The sequence below is a fragment of the Vanessa tameamea genome, chromosome W, assembly GCF_037043105.1.
Source record: "Vanessa tameamea isolate UH-Manoa-2023 chromosome W, ilVanTame1 primary haplotype, whole genome shotgun sequence".
Taxonomy (NCBI): Eukaryota; Metazoa; Arthropoda; class Insecta; order Lepidoptera; family Nymphalidae; genus Vanessa; species Vanessa tameamea.
In genome coordinates, this window is record NC_087340.1 from 2,159,466 (window position 1) to 2,175,872 (window position 16,407).

A 16,407-nucleotide genomic window follows, 5' to 3' on the forward strand; every position below is an offset into this window, starting at 1 on the left:
TATCCCTATGAAAACGATATAAGTCTTAAATGTGCATTATGTATGTGCGCGATAAATAGGTGAATAACTCAAAATTGTGCCAACCAATTTTAATGATTCTTTTTTTATTATAAAGGACAATAATTTTAACTATAATATATTATCGTAATAACTTTGCTGACTTTTAAATAGTCTAAATATTTTTAATTTCATTTTACATAGTTTAAATCTAAAAAATATTGTGATCATTGTTTGTTATTCATAGGTTTGTGTTAAGTTAGATTTAAAGTGGGTAGGTACATACTTATCTCCCTGCGTGGAAACACAGAACGTACCTACATATTGGTAAGTAGAATAAGTTACTTGATTATTAAGTTGTAGAATAATAAGCAATTATTTTTTACTTTTTAGAGTATATTATTTTTTTTCTCTTTTGAAGTCGGTTTTTTTTTTGTCAAAATTTTTGTTTATTAGAAGTGGTTGTCATCTGCATAATTATTCTGATTTGGTTAGGTTTTTGTTTATTAAAACATATATGGTTTTTTTATTACGTTAAAATATCGAAATAATTAAATAACCTTTATAATACTTTTTTTTTTTGAGCCGAGATGGCCCAGTGGTTAGAACGCGTGCATCTTAACCGATGATTTCGGGTTCAAACCCAGGCAGGCACCACTGAGTTTTCATGTGCTTAATTTGTGTTTATAATTCATCTCGTGCTCGGCGGTGAAGGAAAACATCGTGAGGAAACCTACATGTGTCTAATTTCAACGAAATTCTGCCACATGTGTATTCCACCAACCCGCATTGGAGCAGCGTGGTGGAATATGCTCCATACCTTCTCCTCAACGGGAGAGGAGGCCTTAGCCCAGCAGTGGGAAATTTACAGGCTGATTATGTATGTTATGTATGTAATACTTTTTTTTTTCAATACAGATTTCATTATATTATCGGGTACTGAATTATTTACCTTATGTTTGTTTTTATTGATTACAAGATACGTTTTGGTTTAAATTTAATACCTACATTTTTTTTATCTTTTTCGTCACTATAATGCCTAGAAAAAGAACTAACCTTTCTCGGCAGACTGCTAATGCAAAGCGTCTGCGGATTTTGCGTAGCAATGAAACAGCTGAAGACAATACGCAGAGGTTGGCTAATCAAAGAACGGTCAGTGAACAACATCGTGCTAGGGAATCGAGCGTTGAACGTTCAGAGGTTAGCCTTACAAAATTTCCGAACTTCGGTGAATCGACAACGGGAATCAAGTACTGAACGTTCTCAACGTTTGATCGCACAGAATTCTCGAACTGTGGCAAACCGCGATGGGGAATCAAGCGCTGAACGTTCTCAACGTTTGACCGCACAGAATTCACGAACTGTGGCAAACCGCGAACGAGAATCAAGCGCTGAACGTTCTCAACGTTTGACCGCACAGAATTCACGAACTGTGGCAAACCGCGAACGAGAATCAAGCGCTGAACGTTCTCAACGTTTGACCGCACAGAATTCACGAACTGTGGCAAACCGCGAACGAGAATCAAGCGCTGAACGTTCTCAACGTTTGGCCGCACAAAATTCCCGAACTTCAGCAAACCGCGATCGGGAATCAAGCGTTGAACGTTCCCATCGACTAGCACAGCAAAATGCAAGATCATTAATAAGTCGAACTCGCAGGCAACATAATTTTTTGAATTCTGCGTTTGCTTATGATCGTTCTCTTGACTACGTTGCGTTAAATGATATTGATATTGGCGGAATGGTTAAAATATGCGACTTCTATCAAGCAAAAAAATGGACGGCAGAAAGTCCTGGACTGTGTTGTAGTGGTGGCAAAGTGAATATACCTAAAATTCCAGAACCAACGTCAGTTTTTAAAGAACTGATATCAGGCTCAAATCCATCCTCAAAGCATTTCTTAAATCACTCAAGGCAGTATAATACACTTTTTCAAATGACTTCATTTGGTGCGAAAGAAATTCGTGAGGGAAACTTTATGCCTACTTTCAAAATCCAGGGACAAGTTTATCATTTGATCGGTAATTTACTTCCAGCTGAAGGTGCACAAGCCGAATTTTTACAAATATATTTTGTGTCTCATGCAGATCAGATATCCTTGCGCTCAAACATAAACCCAACCTTGCAAATTGATCTTATCGACGCTCTCCAAACATATCTTCACGATCATAATACGTATATTCAGAGTTTTAAATACAATCTCGAAAATAGATCAACGCATGATTTGAAACTTATTATTCATGCTGATGTGAAACCTCCTAACGAGCATCGAGGTCGGTATAATGCGCCAATAGTAGATGAAGTAGCTGTTCTTTTAATAGATGAAGAAAAAGGTTCCCGAGATATTGTGTTGAATAATAGAGAAGGCCGACTTCAACGAGTTTCTGAAACTCATAGATCGTACGACCCACTTCAATATCCTTTACTGTTCCCCTTTGGAAGTGACGGATACTGTATAAATATTCCACAGCAGAATACTGCTGCTAGATCTAAAACAATATCGTGTATGCAGTTTTATGCATTTAGACTCATGGTAAGAATAAATGACTTTAACAGCTTACATTACTTCAAAGGATTATTCAACCAATATTGTGTCGATATGGCGGCAAAAATGATTTCTGAGAGACTGGATTTCATCAAAAGAAATCAAAAAAAATTAAGAGCAGAAGAGTATATTCATTTAAGAGATGCCGTGGCTAATGACGGCAATACAGACGCTTCTAATATTGGCCAGCACGTTATATTGCCATCGTCATTTACAGGATCCCCCCGATACATGAATGAAAAAAGTCAAGATGCCATGACCTATGTTAGGAAGTTTGGAAGACCAGACCTCTTTATTACCTTCACATGTAAATCCGAATGGGCAGAAATAAAAAATGAGCTATTACCTGATCAACATTCTTACCACAGACATGATTTGGTTTCTAGAGTATTTCATTTAAAATTTAAAAAAATGATAGACCTATTAATATCTTTGGACCATCTAAAGCTTTCGTTTACAGCGTAGAATGGCAAAAAAGAGGTTTACCTCACGCCCACATTTTATTATGGCTGGCTAACAAAGTACAACCAGATTCTATAGATGCAATAATATCGGCTGAAATACCTGACAAACAACAAGATCCAATTCTTCATAATATTGTCATAAGAACTATGATACATGGTCCTTGCGGATTTTACAATCTTGATTCACCATGTATGAAAGAAAACATTTGTTCGAAAAAGTTCCTTAGGCATTTTATTTCAGAAACACAAACCGGCGAAGACGGATACCCAAACTACAGGCGCAGTTCTCCAGATAATGGTGGAAACACAGCGATCATTACTGTCAAAGGTACAGAAATCAACGTGGATAATAGGTGGGTTGTTCCCTATAATCCAGTACTATCAAGAATTTTTAATGCACACATTAACGTAGAGTTTTGTCAATCGGTCAAAGCTATTAAGTACATCTGTAAGTATATTCATAAAGGTTCTGATCAAGCCACATTTTCGTTATAAAATAATAACAATGAGGTAGAAAAATATCTAAACGGTCGCTATTTAAGTTCTTCAGAAGCGCTCTGGAGAATTTTTCAATTTCCTATTCATGAACGTTTTCCAGCGGTAGTTCATTTAGCAGTACATTTGGAAAATGGACAAAGAGTTTATTTTTATAACAATGAAAATCTTCAAGATCGCGTCAACAACCCATCACCAACGACACTTACAGCGTTCTTTGATCTTTGCAAAAGAGATGATTTTGCAAAAACTCTTTTATATCACGAAGTACCCCAGTATTACGTTTGGGAAAGAAATTCCTTTTCTAGAAGAAAACGTGGTCAAGATGTTGAAAGATATCCCGGTGTAAAAAAAGATACAACTTTAGGCCGCGTCTATAACTTTCATCCAACTCAAACTGAATGTTACTATTTAAGAATGTTACTGCAATATGTTCGCGGCCCAATGTCGTTTGAACATCTAAGGACCGTTAATGGTGTTATTTTCCAAACTTATCAATGCGCTTGCAAGGAATTAGGCTTATTGGAGGGAGATGAACATTGGCAAAATACCATGTCAGATGCTGTCATGTCCGAACCAGCCTCAAAATTAAGAGAATTATTTACTATCATCCTTATATTTTGCCAGCCATCTTACCCCTTAGAGTTATGGAATAAATTTCGCAATGATTTATGTGAAGATATATTAAACAGAATGCGTAATGAAAATCAGGATCTAACATTAGCCTATACTGATAACGTATACAATGATGGACTTATCTTAATTGAAGATAAAATTCATGAAATTTCAGATAAATCATTGACTGATTTTGGGCTTCCTGCATCAAAAAGGAATAATTCACATAATAATTTAGATCCTTTAGAAGTAGCACTACGGAAGCCGTATGATGTAAATGAATTAAATGAGTATATTACTGAAAATGAACCAAAATTAGTTAATGACCAGGTGACGGCGTACAATCGTGTTATGTGCAGTATTCGTTTTAACGAAGGAAAAATATTTTTTTTGGATGCTCCAGGTGGAACTGCAAAGACTTTTATTACTAATCTCATATTAGCAAAAGTAAGGTCTCAGGGAAAAATAGCCTTGGCAGTTGCGTCGTCAGGAATTGCGGCAACTTTATTAGCAGGTGGACGCACAGCTCATTCCACTTTTAAACTGCCTCTAACTGTTTCTTTACAAAAAGATAGCGTGTGCTCTATTCGCAAAAATGGCCCTCTGGGTAAAGTTTTACAAGACGTTTCTTTAATTATCTGGGACGAATGTACCATGATCCATAGAGCTCATCTAGAGGCTCTAGATAGAACTCTCAGAGATATTAGAAATTGTGATAAAATTATGGGTGGGATTACCGTTATGTTTTCTGGGGATTTTCGACAAACTTTACCGGTAATTTTAAGAGGAACTAGAGCAGACATTGTAAGGTCTTGCCTTAAAAGTTCACCGTTATGGAAATTTGTCCATACCTTAAAACTATCTACGAGTATGAGAGCACATTTGGGGGGAGGAAGTACAAATTTTCCTTCAAATTTACTTTTAATAGGAGATGGAAAAGTACCTCATTCTGAAAATAAAATTGAAATTGATCGCGATTTAGGAAAAAAAGTGACTAGCATAGAGGATTTAATATCAAAAGTTTACCCTAATATCGTCGAAATAGAAAATAAAGATTACCAATGGATGTGTCAAAGGGCAATATTGGCGGCGAGAAATAGTAGCGTTGACGAAATTAACGACCTAATTTTAACCAAACTTCCAGGCGATATAACTACCTACACATCTATAGCTTGCTACAGCGACTTTTTGTTCAAATAAAATACGGCAAACTATGTAACAATTTTTATTGCGTTGTTAAACTTTAATTCTACAATGCGGATGGTAAGGCAGACAAGAAAGGCGAAGAAATTTATATAACGATTGAAAATAACGAAATCGGTAAGCGCGGTCAAAACTAGCATAGGTCCGGCGTAGAAAGCGGTTAGCGGGGCATTGCGGCGGCCGGCGGTCGACTGATGCTCCTCGGCTCCTCGGCTCCGCCCACTTGTGACGTCACGCGCTAATGGATAACGCGCCGCGCTGCGCTAGCGCCGCTCGCGGCTTGCGGCCGCTGAGATACAACTTCGTGTGCACTACACCACCCCCTTCGGAGACTTATTGTTCAACTGTAAAATAATCAGGGAACCGGATTTTACGTCCGTATGATGAAATTTTAGCAGGGAAAGGAGTTTGAGGAGGGGGTTTGGTTGTCGGTTCCTGATCCGACAATATGTAGGCAGGTTTAACACGGTCAATGGATACTGTGACCGGTCCTCTAGCAGTATGTTCTGTAATTGTTTTGTCAGACTGTTCCAAAACTTTTAAAGGGCCTGTGTATGGTGCTTCTAAGGCGCCTCTTAATGTATCCTTCCTTAGAAAAATATACTCAGAATTTTTCAGGTCTTTATGTATAAAAATGTTTTTAGTACCATGCCTCGATGCGGGCACTGGTTTAATTTTTGAAATATGTTCTCTAAGTTGAGTAATAAATTCTGATGACTGATTAATATCTTTAGAAACTGAGTGAAAGAACACACCAGGCATTCTCAAAGGCTCACCATATACCATTTCCGCAGGCGAGCACTGAAGATCCTCCTTGCATGCCGATCTTACTCCCAGCAGTACAGACGCGAGCACATCTGTCCAGCTTGTGGTTTCATGAGCCATAATGGCTGCCTTCAACGTGCGATGCAGTCGCTCTATCATACCATTAGCTGCTGGGTGGTACGCGGTTGTATGCTTCAGCTGGATACCGCACAAATCTGTTAAAGACTTAAATAATTGTGAGTTGAATTGTCGACCTTGGTCTGTGGTTACAGTCTGAGGGCAACCGAATCTAGAAATCCACGTATTGTAAAACGCTTTTGCGACTGTTTCTGCAGTTATATTGTACAGAGGCACGACCTCCGGCCAACGGGTAAATCGGTCAATGGCTGTGAGGCAATATTTAAAATCCGATGATGGTGGGAGTGGTCCAATCAAGTCTATATGAACATGAGAAAATCTGGAACCAGTCAGTTTAAAAGTGCCTAGTGGTGATGATGTATGTCTTTGTATCTTTGAACGTTGACATTTTTCACAAATTTGAACCCAGGTACGACAGTCTTTCCGTACAGAAGGCCAAACAAACCTCTCAGTATTCATTTTTGTGGTAGCTTTGACACCAGGATGACTAAATGCGTCCCGTGCCCCTCATATGTTTTTCTTTTTTTTTTTTTTTCAAGTTGATACTGTCATTGCGTGGCTACAAGGGAGACAGCTGAAAATCAGCAGAGGGATAAAAATCTCTCATAGCCTGAGCTGTCTCCTTTTGACTGCACACAAGTGTCATATTAATTATATTTAATTATTTTTTCTTTATTATTATATTGTTTTTATATCCATTTTTGTATATATATATTTTTTTTCTTTATATGTGTGTATGTCAATAAATGTTTTTTCTTTCTTTCTTCTTTCTTTCTTAAGTCCATGCATACTGAGAAAAATATCTCGGCGGAATGCCTTTGAAACATAAGGACGGGGTTTCTGTTGAGACACATCACAGAACAGTAATAAATCTGTACCTGGAATAGGGACTTGCTCCAATTTTAGCGATGAATTTTCGTTGAGAACTTGTTTTAACTCTGCGTCATCTTCCTGCGCCCGTGCAAGTGACACGGGATCCGGTGGACTTGAGAGGCTTTCAATTCGTGACAAGGTATCGGCAGTCAGGTTATCCTTACCTGAGATGTACCGGATATCTGTTGTAAACTGCGAAATATAGTCCAAATAGTTAAATTGACGTGGAGAGCATTTGCGGTCTTTTTGTTGGAAAGCAAATGTTATTGGTTTATGGTCCGTAAATATAACAAAATGATGACCTTCGACCATGTGCCTGAAGTGTTTTACACTTTCGTAAATTGCCAACAGTTCGCGATCGTATGCGCTATAAAGGCATTGAGTTTCTGTAAGCTTATGTGAAAAGAAACCAAGAGGCTGCCAATGACGTCCAACTAGCTGTTGCAAAACTGCGCCAATAGCTATATTTGAAGCATCGGTGACGAGAGCGAGCGGTGCATCTGGAATGGGGTGTGCTAACAAACTTACATTAGAAAGGTTCATTTTACATTTTTCAAAAACTTGCAACAGTTCTGGTGTCCAGGTCAGGGCCGTTGAACCCTTGACTTTTGGACCTGCCAGCATAGCATGGAGTGGTGCTTGATCCTCTGCAGCATTGCGTAAAAATCTTCGGTAGAAATTTATCATTCCCAGAAATCGTCTGAGGCCTCTAGCAGTAGCGGGAGGAGGGTACTCCTTTATAGCGGATATTCTGTCATCCAGGGGGCGGGTACCTTCTGAAGAAATAGTGTAACCAAGAAAAACAACCTCATCTTTCCCGAATACGCATTTCTGTGCATTTAATAAAAGACCGTACTCACTAAGGCGCTCAAAGAGTTGTTTTAGATGTTCCTGGTGCTCAGCATGAGAATGAGAGTAAACCAGAATATCGTCGATGTAGGAATAACAAAAATCCAAACCACGCAGTACCTCGTCTAAAAAACGCTGGAAAGTTTGTGCAGCATTCCTTAGTCCAAAGGACATATAGGGGAATTCGAAAAGTCCGAAAGGAGTCGTAATTGCTGTCTTCTGGACGTCTTCTTTATAAACCGGTATTTGGTTATAAGCCTTTACTAGGTCTAGCTTAGAGAAAACGTTACAACCTGCAAGCCTATTCGAATAATCCTCAATATGGCGGATTGGGTACCTGTCTGGTATAGTTCGGGCGTTTAACGCCCGGTAATCGCCGCAGGGTCTCCAACCGTCCTGTTTTGGTGCAAGGTGTAATGCAGATGCCCACGGTGAGTCTGACCGACGAGCAGTACCATCACGTAGCATCTCCTCGAATTGCTCCTTGGCGATCTTCAGGCGTGCCGGTGCTAACCGTCGAGGTTTACAAAACACTGGTGGTCCAGGTGTTGTTCGGATATAATGCACTGTAGAATGTCTTACCTCTCGATCAATGCCGCATGGTCTCGTCAATGTGGGGTACTTCGATAAAAGTGTGTGGTACTCGCTGTGTCCCGATATGGCCTTGACGCTGTGGTGTTGGCATGCCTTCAGCTCTGCTGGACACGTAAGAGAAGTCACGCCATCGAGCAAACGCTTATGTCTGCAATCGACTAAGAGGTTATAGTGAGAAATAAAATCGACACCTATAATAGGTCTGTCAACTTCAGCCACTACAAAATTCCAGACAAAATCACGCCTCAGTCCTAAATTTAAATGCAACTTTAGAGTACCGTAGGTGCGTATTATTGATCCATTCGCTGCCGTAAGGAAATAATCTGTGGGATTCCTACGGTCCTTCAAAAATCTACGGGGCAGTACGCACAAATCGGATCCGGTATCAATTAAAAATTGCGTCTTGGCAACCCGGTCCGTAACAAAGAGGCGGCGAGGTGAGGGTGAACAATCGGTTGCCGCCATTACTGACTGTCGCGGCAGTTTTCCGAGGCAAATTTGCAAGGCCTTGTACACTTATTTGCCCCCTCGCCAAATCTCGAATGATACCAACAAATACCTGGATCTCGGTTTCTGCTTGCTGATCGTCGCCGATGCCTGGAACCACTGCGTCGACTTCCGGATTGTCTATGTGGGTAGTTGACGCGACCACGCCCTAAGTTCATTTGCGCCACCTGATGGTTGAGCTCCGTCCGAATGCGGGTAGAAATGAAATCTTCCATCTTCTTGAAGAGCTCATCGAAACCTGGAGTAGAAGCACTAGAAACTTGATTAGAAAATGGCGTTACTTCGATTATTTTATCTGCTAATTCAGCAACTTCATCTAATCTTAGACCTGTTTGAGACGCTATAATTGCCTGAATATGCGTTGGTAGGCGGCTAGCCCATAGGCTTCTTAAAAAATCGTCGTTCACCTGGTCACCGGCTAACGAACGTAAGTGACGCAAAAATTGCGTTGGCTTTCGGTCGCCTAACTCCTCGTGGGTCAAAAGCTGTCGCATTCGGTGATCACGAGATGTGGAGAGACGTTTAATCAGCTCGTTTTTCAGCTTATCGTACTTCCCAGTTGCGGGAGGGTTGGTTATTACATCCCTAACTTCACGGGCTATCCTCTGGTCTAGCTGTTGCACGACGGTATAAAATTTAGTAGAATCGATTTTCGTACCTGATGTCTCAAACTGTGCTTCAACCTGGGCAAACCAAATATCGGGGTCTTCCGGCCAAAAGGGGGGTAGACGCACGGCCACGCGGTCAATTGTCGCGGAGCATTCTTCAAACTTGTTGTCAGCGGTAGCCATCTTAACGGTCGACGAACGTTACAACGCGATCACGTCGGGGTCACCAATATATAGCTTGCTACAGCGACTTTTTGTTCAAATAAAATACGGCAAACTATATAACAATTTTTATTGCGTTGTTAAACTTTAATTCTACAATGCGGATGGTAAGGCAGACAAGAAAGGCGAAGAAATTTATATAACGATTGAAAATAACGAAATCGGTAAGCGCGGTCAAAACTAGCATAGGTCCGGCGTAGAAAGCGGTTAGCGGGGCATTGCGGCGGCCGGCGGTCGACTGATGCTCCTCGGCTCCTCGGCTCCGCCCACTTGTGACGTCACGCGCTAATGGATAACGCGCCGCGCTGCGCTAGCGCCGCTCGCGGCTTGCGGCCGCTGAGATACAACTTCGTGTGCACTACACATCTATTGATAATGTAATGGATCAAGAAGATGCTGTCCATTACCCACAAGAGTTTCTTAATTCTTTAAACCCGAGCGGCCTTCCACCACATTCCCTGAAGTTAAAAATAGGTGCTGCGATAATTTTACTCAGAAATCTTAAACCACCAAATTTATGTAACGGGACCCGCCTTCAAGTAAAATCCCTTCGCAATAACGTGATCGTTGCAACAGTTTTGACTGGTCCGGCAGTTGGTCAAACAGTGCTTATACCTCGCATCCCAATGATTCCAAATGATTTACCTTTTAATTTTAAAAGAATTCAATTTCCCATTAAGTTATCTTTTGCCGTAACCATTAATAAATCACAGGGCCAACCATTTAAACACGTAGGAATCGATTTACGTCAAGACTGCTTTTCACACGGCCAACTATATGTCGCGTTGTCAAGATCGGGTTGCGGGCAAAATCAGTATGTTCTTCTACCACAAGAAAATAAAACTAAAAATATAATCTACGCTGAAGTACTGTAAAACATATTATTAAATCTTATTGACGATTATAATAACAAAAACCAACGTGAGCAATCAAACGATATACATGATAGTGTTTCCGACAACTACGCGAACGAAGTCGCGGGCACAGCTAGTACTTAAATAACCCCCTATGTGTATTAATAACTGTCAAGTCCTTAGAACTATCTAATTCGATTTGGTTGTAGGCTTGCGATAAGTCGATTTTCGAAAACAATTGAGCTCCATTCAAACTAACTAATAAGTCCTCAATTTTCGGTAAAGGATACCTATCGATCAGTAAGACGGGATTAATTGTAATTTTATAATCCGCGCATAAACGTAATCCTCCATCACTTTTACGTACCGGTACTAACGGAGTTGCCCAGTCCGAACTGTTCACCGGTTCAATTATGCCGTCTCGCAGCATTTTATCTAATTCCGCCTCCACTTGACCCTTCAGCGCGTAAGGTAACGGCCTCGTGCGACAGAAGACTGGGGTCGCTCCATCCCGCACTCGCAACTGAGCCTTGCCGCCCGTGAAGCACCCCAGCCCGCCACTGAACAGTTGATCATATCTGTTAATTAAAGTTTTTAAATCGTAATTCGACAAATTACTACATTTTTGCACACAATTAATATTTTTATGAAAAGAGGGAATTTGTATTCCTAGCTCGGACAGCCATTGTCTCCCCAATAACGACGTAGTTCCCCCTTCAATAACAAATAAATCTAATTTTTTACATATATTATTATAACAAACATTAGGTCTAATTGTCCCTAACGGCTGTATCGAGCTACCATCATAAAATTTAAAGGTTAAGTTTTTTTTTTCTATTACTATATGCTTAAAATATTTATCATACGTTTTCTTGCTAATGCATGACACTGCAGACCCTGTATCTATTTCCATTTTTAATAAAATATTATCTATACATATTTGTAAGCTTACCGGCTTATAACTATTTAGGCTGAGTTGATGCAACTCCTCTTCCATGTCTTCCAAACTGCTATCACCGGCCGATCGATCAGAAGCAGCCACATGATTGACTTTCTTTCCTCTTCTAGGGCTTCCAGACCTCGGACAAACCCGTTGCAGATGTCCTTTTTTTTTACATCTCCGACATGTAAAACCTTTATAGCGGCAAACCTTGTTATTATGGCCTGCCTTCCCGCATGTCGAACAGTTTTTGTCCACCCCCCGTGTCCACTCACTTGGGACAGGGTTCCTAGGTCCCTGCTGCTTCGGCCCACTTTGCCTTGTTTCAGGCTCCCTTGATCCATGGCCCATCATCACGTGAACCCCTTCTACAGAGGCTACCTTCGAGCCCTCCACCACCGCAGCATCCCGTTCAGGCACATGCCAACTTCAACGCGCCGTTATAATTTAAATTATCCTCAGCGAATAACCTCTGCCGTGTGACGTCACTCCGTAATCCACACACTAATTGATCACGCAAATTTTCTTCTAGATTATTTGTAAATTCACAATATTTTGACAATTTTTTTCAATTCTGTTACGTACTGCGCCACAGATTCAACGTTCCTTTGTCTTCTTTGTCGGAAGCGATAACGTTCCGCCATTACGGACGGCCGAGGTTGCAAATGATTATGTAATAATGCAACCGCCGCATCATACGTTAATTGCGCTGGTTTTAACGGACTCGCCAAACTGCTAAGCAATTCATATGCTTGGTCACCGATCGCGGTAATTAAAGTAGGCAGCCATAAGTCCTTTTCCACTTTGTTCACTTTTAAATACATTTCTAACCTTTCCACGTATAATGTCCAGGTACCGGAATTAATGTCAAACTCGTTTAATTTTCCGCACGCCATTTTCACTTTTTTTTTTAATATCCCATCCTCGTCGCCACTAAACTATCGTTAAATAGGGAGAAATAAATAGACGTGCTTCTTGACTACCGCTATATTTTAAGTAACATTGTGACTACACAAAATGTCTATTAAATATATCTTTGACAAGTTATATCGAATTACCCACTTTACTACACTACGAAGATCAGAATGTGTCAAACAGGAGGGTGTGCAGTAAATATTATCGTCATCAATGCCGCGAAGCTCAGTAGTACCGCGCTTAGAAACATTAATGTTAGAACGGGAACTAGGTGACAACGTCGGCCGTACTTACGTGTTTGAGTTGTTTTTCTTAGGAACTTTAGAACTGCAGTTAGGGCATAGCCACTTTGATTTCTTATCAGTATTGAGGCTTTTAAATTCTTTATTGGATATAGGGTAATTTCGCCTGTTCGCGTCCATCGCCCAATTCGCGTCCATTTTACGGATCTCCCTTTTAAAAATACTCGAAAATAAGTAAACAATCAAACGAAAAGTAATTACCACTAACGCCTAAATGTATAAGAGGCACGCACACATGAACAAAAGGTCCGTGCTTCTAACCAATCATGCTTAGAAAATATAGTTAGTCTCGGCTGTTCATGAAGGGAGTGCGTATGTGCGGGATGTTTAGATAAAAAATAGTGTGCAGCGGCGCGTTCGATGGTAAGTTTTTTATTGTTTTATGTCAATTTTAGGATACATAACTGTTTCTAGACTTTTATAATGAAGAAAGGAATAAAATTAATGATGAATTTGCTTATGTCTTTTATATTTAACGAATTAAATAAGGTGGACGCGAATTACTACATCGAAATTACAAAACTTCCACTTTGCGTCCGCTGACGCATGACGCATGGACGCGAACTATACCTACAGGGAATAATAAAAAATCTAATTGCGTTTACTATTTTCGTTAAATAAAATTGACTTGTTTGTAAAATTAATTTAAAATGTATTGATTATTATTATTAATGTACATTTTTTATTAAGACGGTGTGAATAATTCTATTTTGAAATGAAATGAGTAATTTCTTTCAATCTTATTTTTTTATATTTAAGATGAGTTCTTCGGAGACAAGAAAGAAGAAGGAAAATATAACATACACAGAAGACGATTTAAAGAAAGCGTTAAATGAAATTCGAGAAAAGAATAAATCGATACGACAAATATGCAAAGAATATGCTATTCCCAAGACCACAATATTGGATAAAATTAGTGGGCGCAGACCAGATGGAGTTAAGAAACCGGGACCAGAACCAGCGCTAGGTGTAGATGGTGAAAAAAAAGTAGTTGAATGGCTTCTTAACATTTCCAAATGTGTATTTCCAGTGAAAAAGCAAGAATTGTTGGATACTGTTCAGAAAATAATTCGAGAAGGGGAGATTAAAAATAATTTCAAAGATGATCGCCCAGGTCAAAAGTGGTTTGAAAAATTTTTGGCCAGAAATAAAGTAATTTCACTTAAAAATGCAGAGGGTATTAATAAAGCTAGAGCGCAAGTCACAGAAGAGTCAATCCGAGTGTGGTTTAGAGAATTAGAGAAATATTTGGACAGTATACACCAAAAAGATATTTTGAATGACCCGAAAATAATTTTTAATGGGGACGAAAGTGGTTTTGCTCTTTGTCCAAAGACTGGAAAAGTTTTAGGTCCAAGAGGGTTCAAAAACTTATACCAAATAAAGCCAAGTAATGAAAAACTTAACGGTATTATTAACATTTAATGCGAATGGAGATATGTGCCCACCTTGTATCGTGTTTCCATACATTAGACCACCAAGAGCTGTAGTGAATAGTATGCCACAAGAATGGTGCTTAGGCAGATCGGAGACAGGTTGGATGAGAGGAGATATATTCTTTGAATACATCACCAACGAGTTTCATAACTGGGTAGTGGAAAATAACATTAAAAAACCAGTGCTTTTGCTGGTAGATGGGCATAAATCACATATGTCCTTAATGTTAAGTAAGATGTGTGAAAAAATGGAAATTATTTTGTATGCCCTTCCGCCCAACACCACCCATATTTTACAGCCAGCTGACGTTAGCGTATTTGCAAATGATGCATTGAAACATCCTAATATGCCTGACAACATTAAAAATGGGTTTAGGCAATGTGGTCTTTACCCATTCGATGCTAATAGTCCAGATTACACTAAATGTGTCAAAAACACTTTGGAAAACGTTCAGATCAATGATCAACAGTCACAAGATGTTACCCACTCGGACATTAAAAGTTTTAAAAAAGTTTTGAAACACCTGAAGCCGACACTAAAAGAAAAAATATTGACATTCGAATTATAACGAAAGCAGTCAATTGGTTGAAAAAGTCCCTCCCTGCGGAAGTCGGATTTGCAGAGATTTCTATCGAAACTGAATCTGAGAGGTCCCATATGGAGCTTTCAATAGAAAACAATAGTGCTATGTTTGGTCCTATTGATTGCGAATTGGATGGTATTAAAGAAATCACCATCTCTTCATTTCACGAAGACGCTGAAAGCAAAAATGATAAAACTAGCTCCGATCCTACTGTACAGGTTCAAACAGTACTAGCCGAAATACATTCTGCACCAAAACAATTTACCGAACCTTGCATATCAAAAATAACCACCAGCAATAGAACTCTAGCATCTTCTAAGATTGACTACGATTAAATTACAGTATACCCAGATAAATATTCAACTCCTGACACCAACAAAAACGATTCGTTCCCTGACTTGTCCCTTTCGACGTTACATCTTTCTGGCAGTTACCTCGACGTCGGCTCTATGGTGTCCTTAGACGACGTTCCAATTCTACCATTAGAAGATACTGCATCAACTCCCACCATCTTAAGTGCCTCCTTTTTACCTACAGAGTCTCTAGTGCAACCAACTTTAGCAGCAACACAAAAGAGAACCCCTGATCCATTTAAACACCACCTGATGCTACCTGAAATTTCTAACAAAACACGAAAAGGTAATCAAAGAACTCCAGCTGCCATATCTTCTGCTGCATGGAGAAAGTATTACGAAGATAAAGAACAGTTCAAAAACGAAAAGCAGGAAGTAATACGAAAAAGAAAGTTAGAACGAAAAAAAAAACAAGAACAGAAAAAGACTTTAAAACACTCTCAAACGGTTCGTAAAACTGCTCCAAAACGAAAAAAGAAGACAAATCCTCTTCAAGAAGTCACACGGGAAACGATAAATGAGGAATTTGAGAAAGAAAATTTACCAGCTGTGAAGCGAGTGATATGTTCTGAATGTGAAGATATACTAATTTCAGATGTAGAAGACGACGATGAGAAAAACATAGGCTGTGACAAGTGTATTAGATGGTATCATCTGAAATGCACGCGATTTATAGGATTAAGTTATTTAGAGGCCAAAGATAAGTCTTTTGAATGTGACCTGTGTCATTAATGGAAATTCTAAGCCTATAATAATCATACCTTGTCTCATAATTTAAATAATTGTATTGTTTTGTTGCATTAATATATCCAAAAACTTATTATTAATCAAGGCTGATCTTTAGCAATAATAATATACCTTGTGATTTTAGGGTAAAATTAACAGAACTGATTATTCTTAAAGGTGCAATCATTATTTACCTACTACTAACCTTATATTAAGTTCAATCAATGTTGAGAAGATTTTTTTTTATTTTTTTAAAGTTATTTTTTAAATTATAATAATGTTGAATTTTAATATTTATATTCTTAAATAAAGAAATTGTTAAAATACAATATTTATTTACAAATTCTTAAAAATATCACCCCTATATTCCTTTTCTAAGCCACTTGGTCCACGAGTGGACGCAATTTGGATTTTGTGGACGC

At 39.1% G+C, this 16,407-nt stretch overlaps 1 protein-coding gene across 1 annotated transcript; it reads right to left on the reverse strand.

Moving 5' to 3' along the window:
• Window positions 1-9,002: 9,002 nt before the first annotated feature.
• Window positions 9,003-9,836, reverse strand: LOC135194595 (uncharacterized). The gene has a single exon (XM_064220209.1). It carries the CDS (start codon window positions 9,834-9,836, stop codon window positions 9,003-9,005), a length of 834 nt encoding a protein of 277 aa, XP_064076279.1.
• Between the last annotated feature and the right edge of the window lie 6,571 nt (window positions 9,837-16,407).

Bases quoted from the DNA above. Each gene is read 5' to 3' on its own strand.
- LOC135194595 (XM_064220209.1), bottom strand. From the start codon at position 9,836: ATGGCTACCGCTGACAACAAGTTTGAAGAATGCTCCGCGACAATTGAC.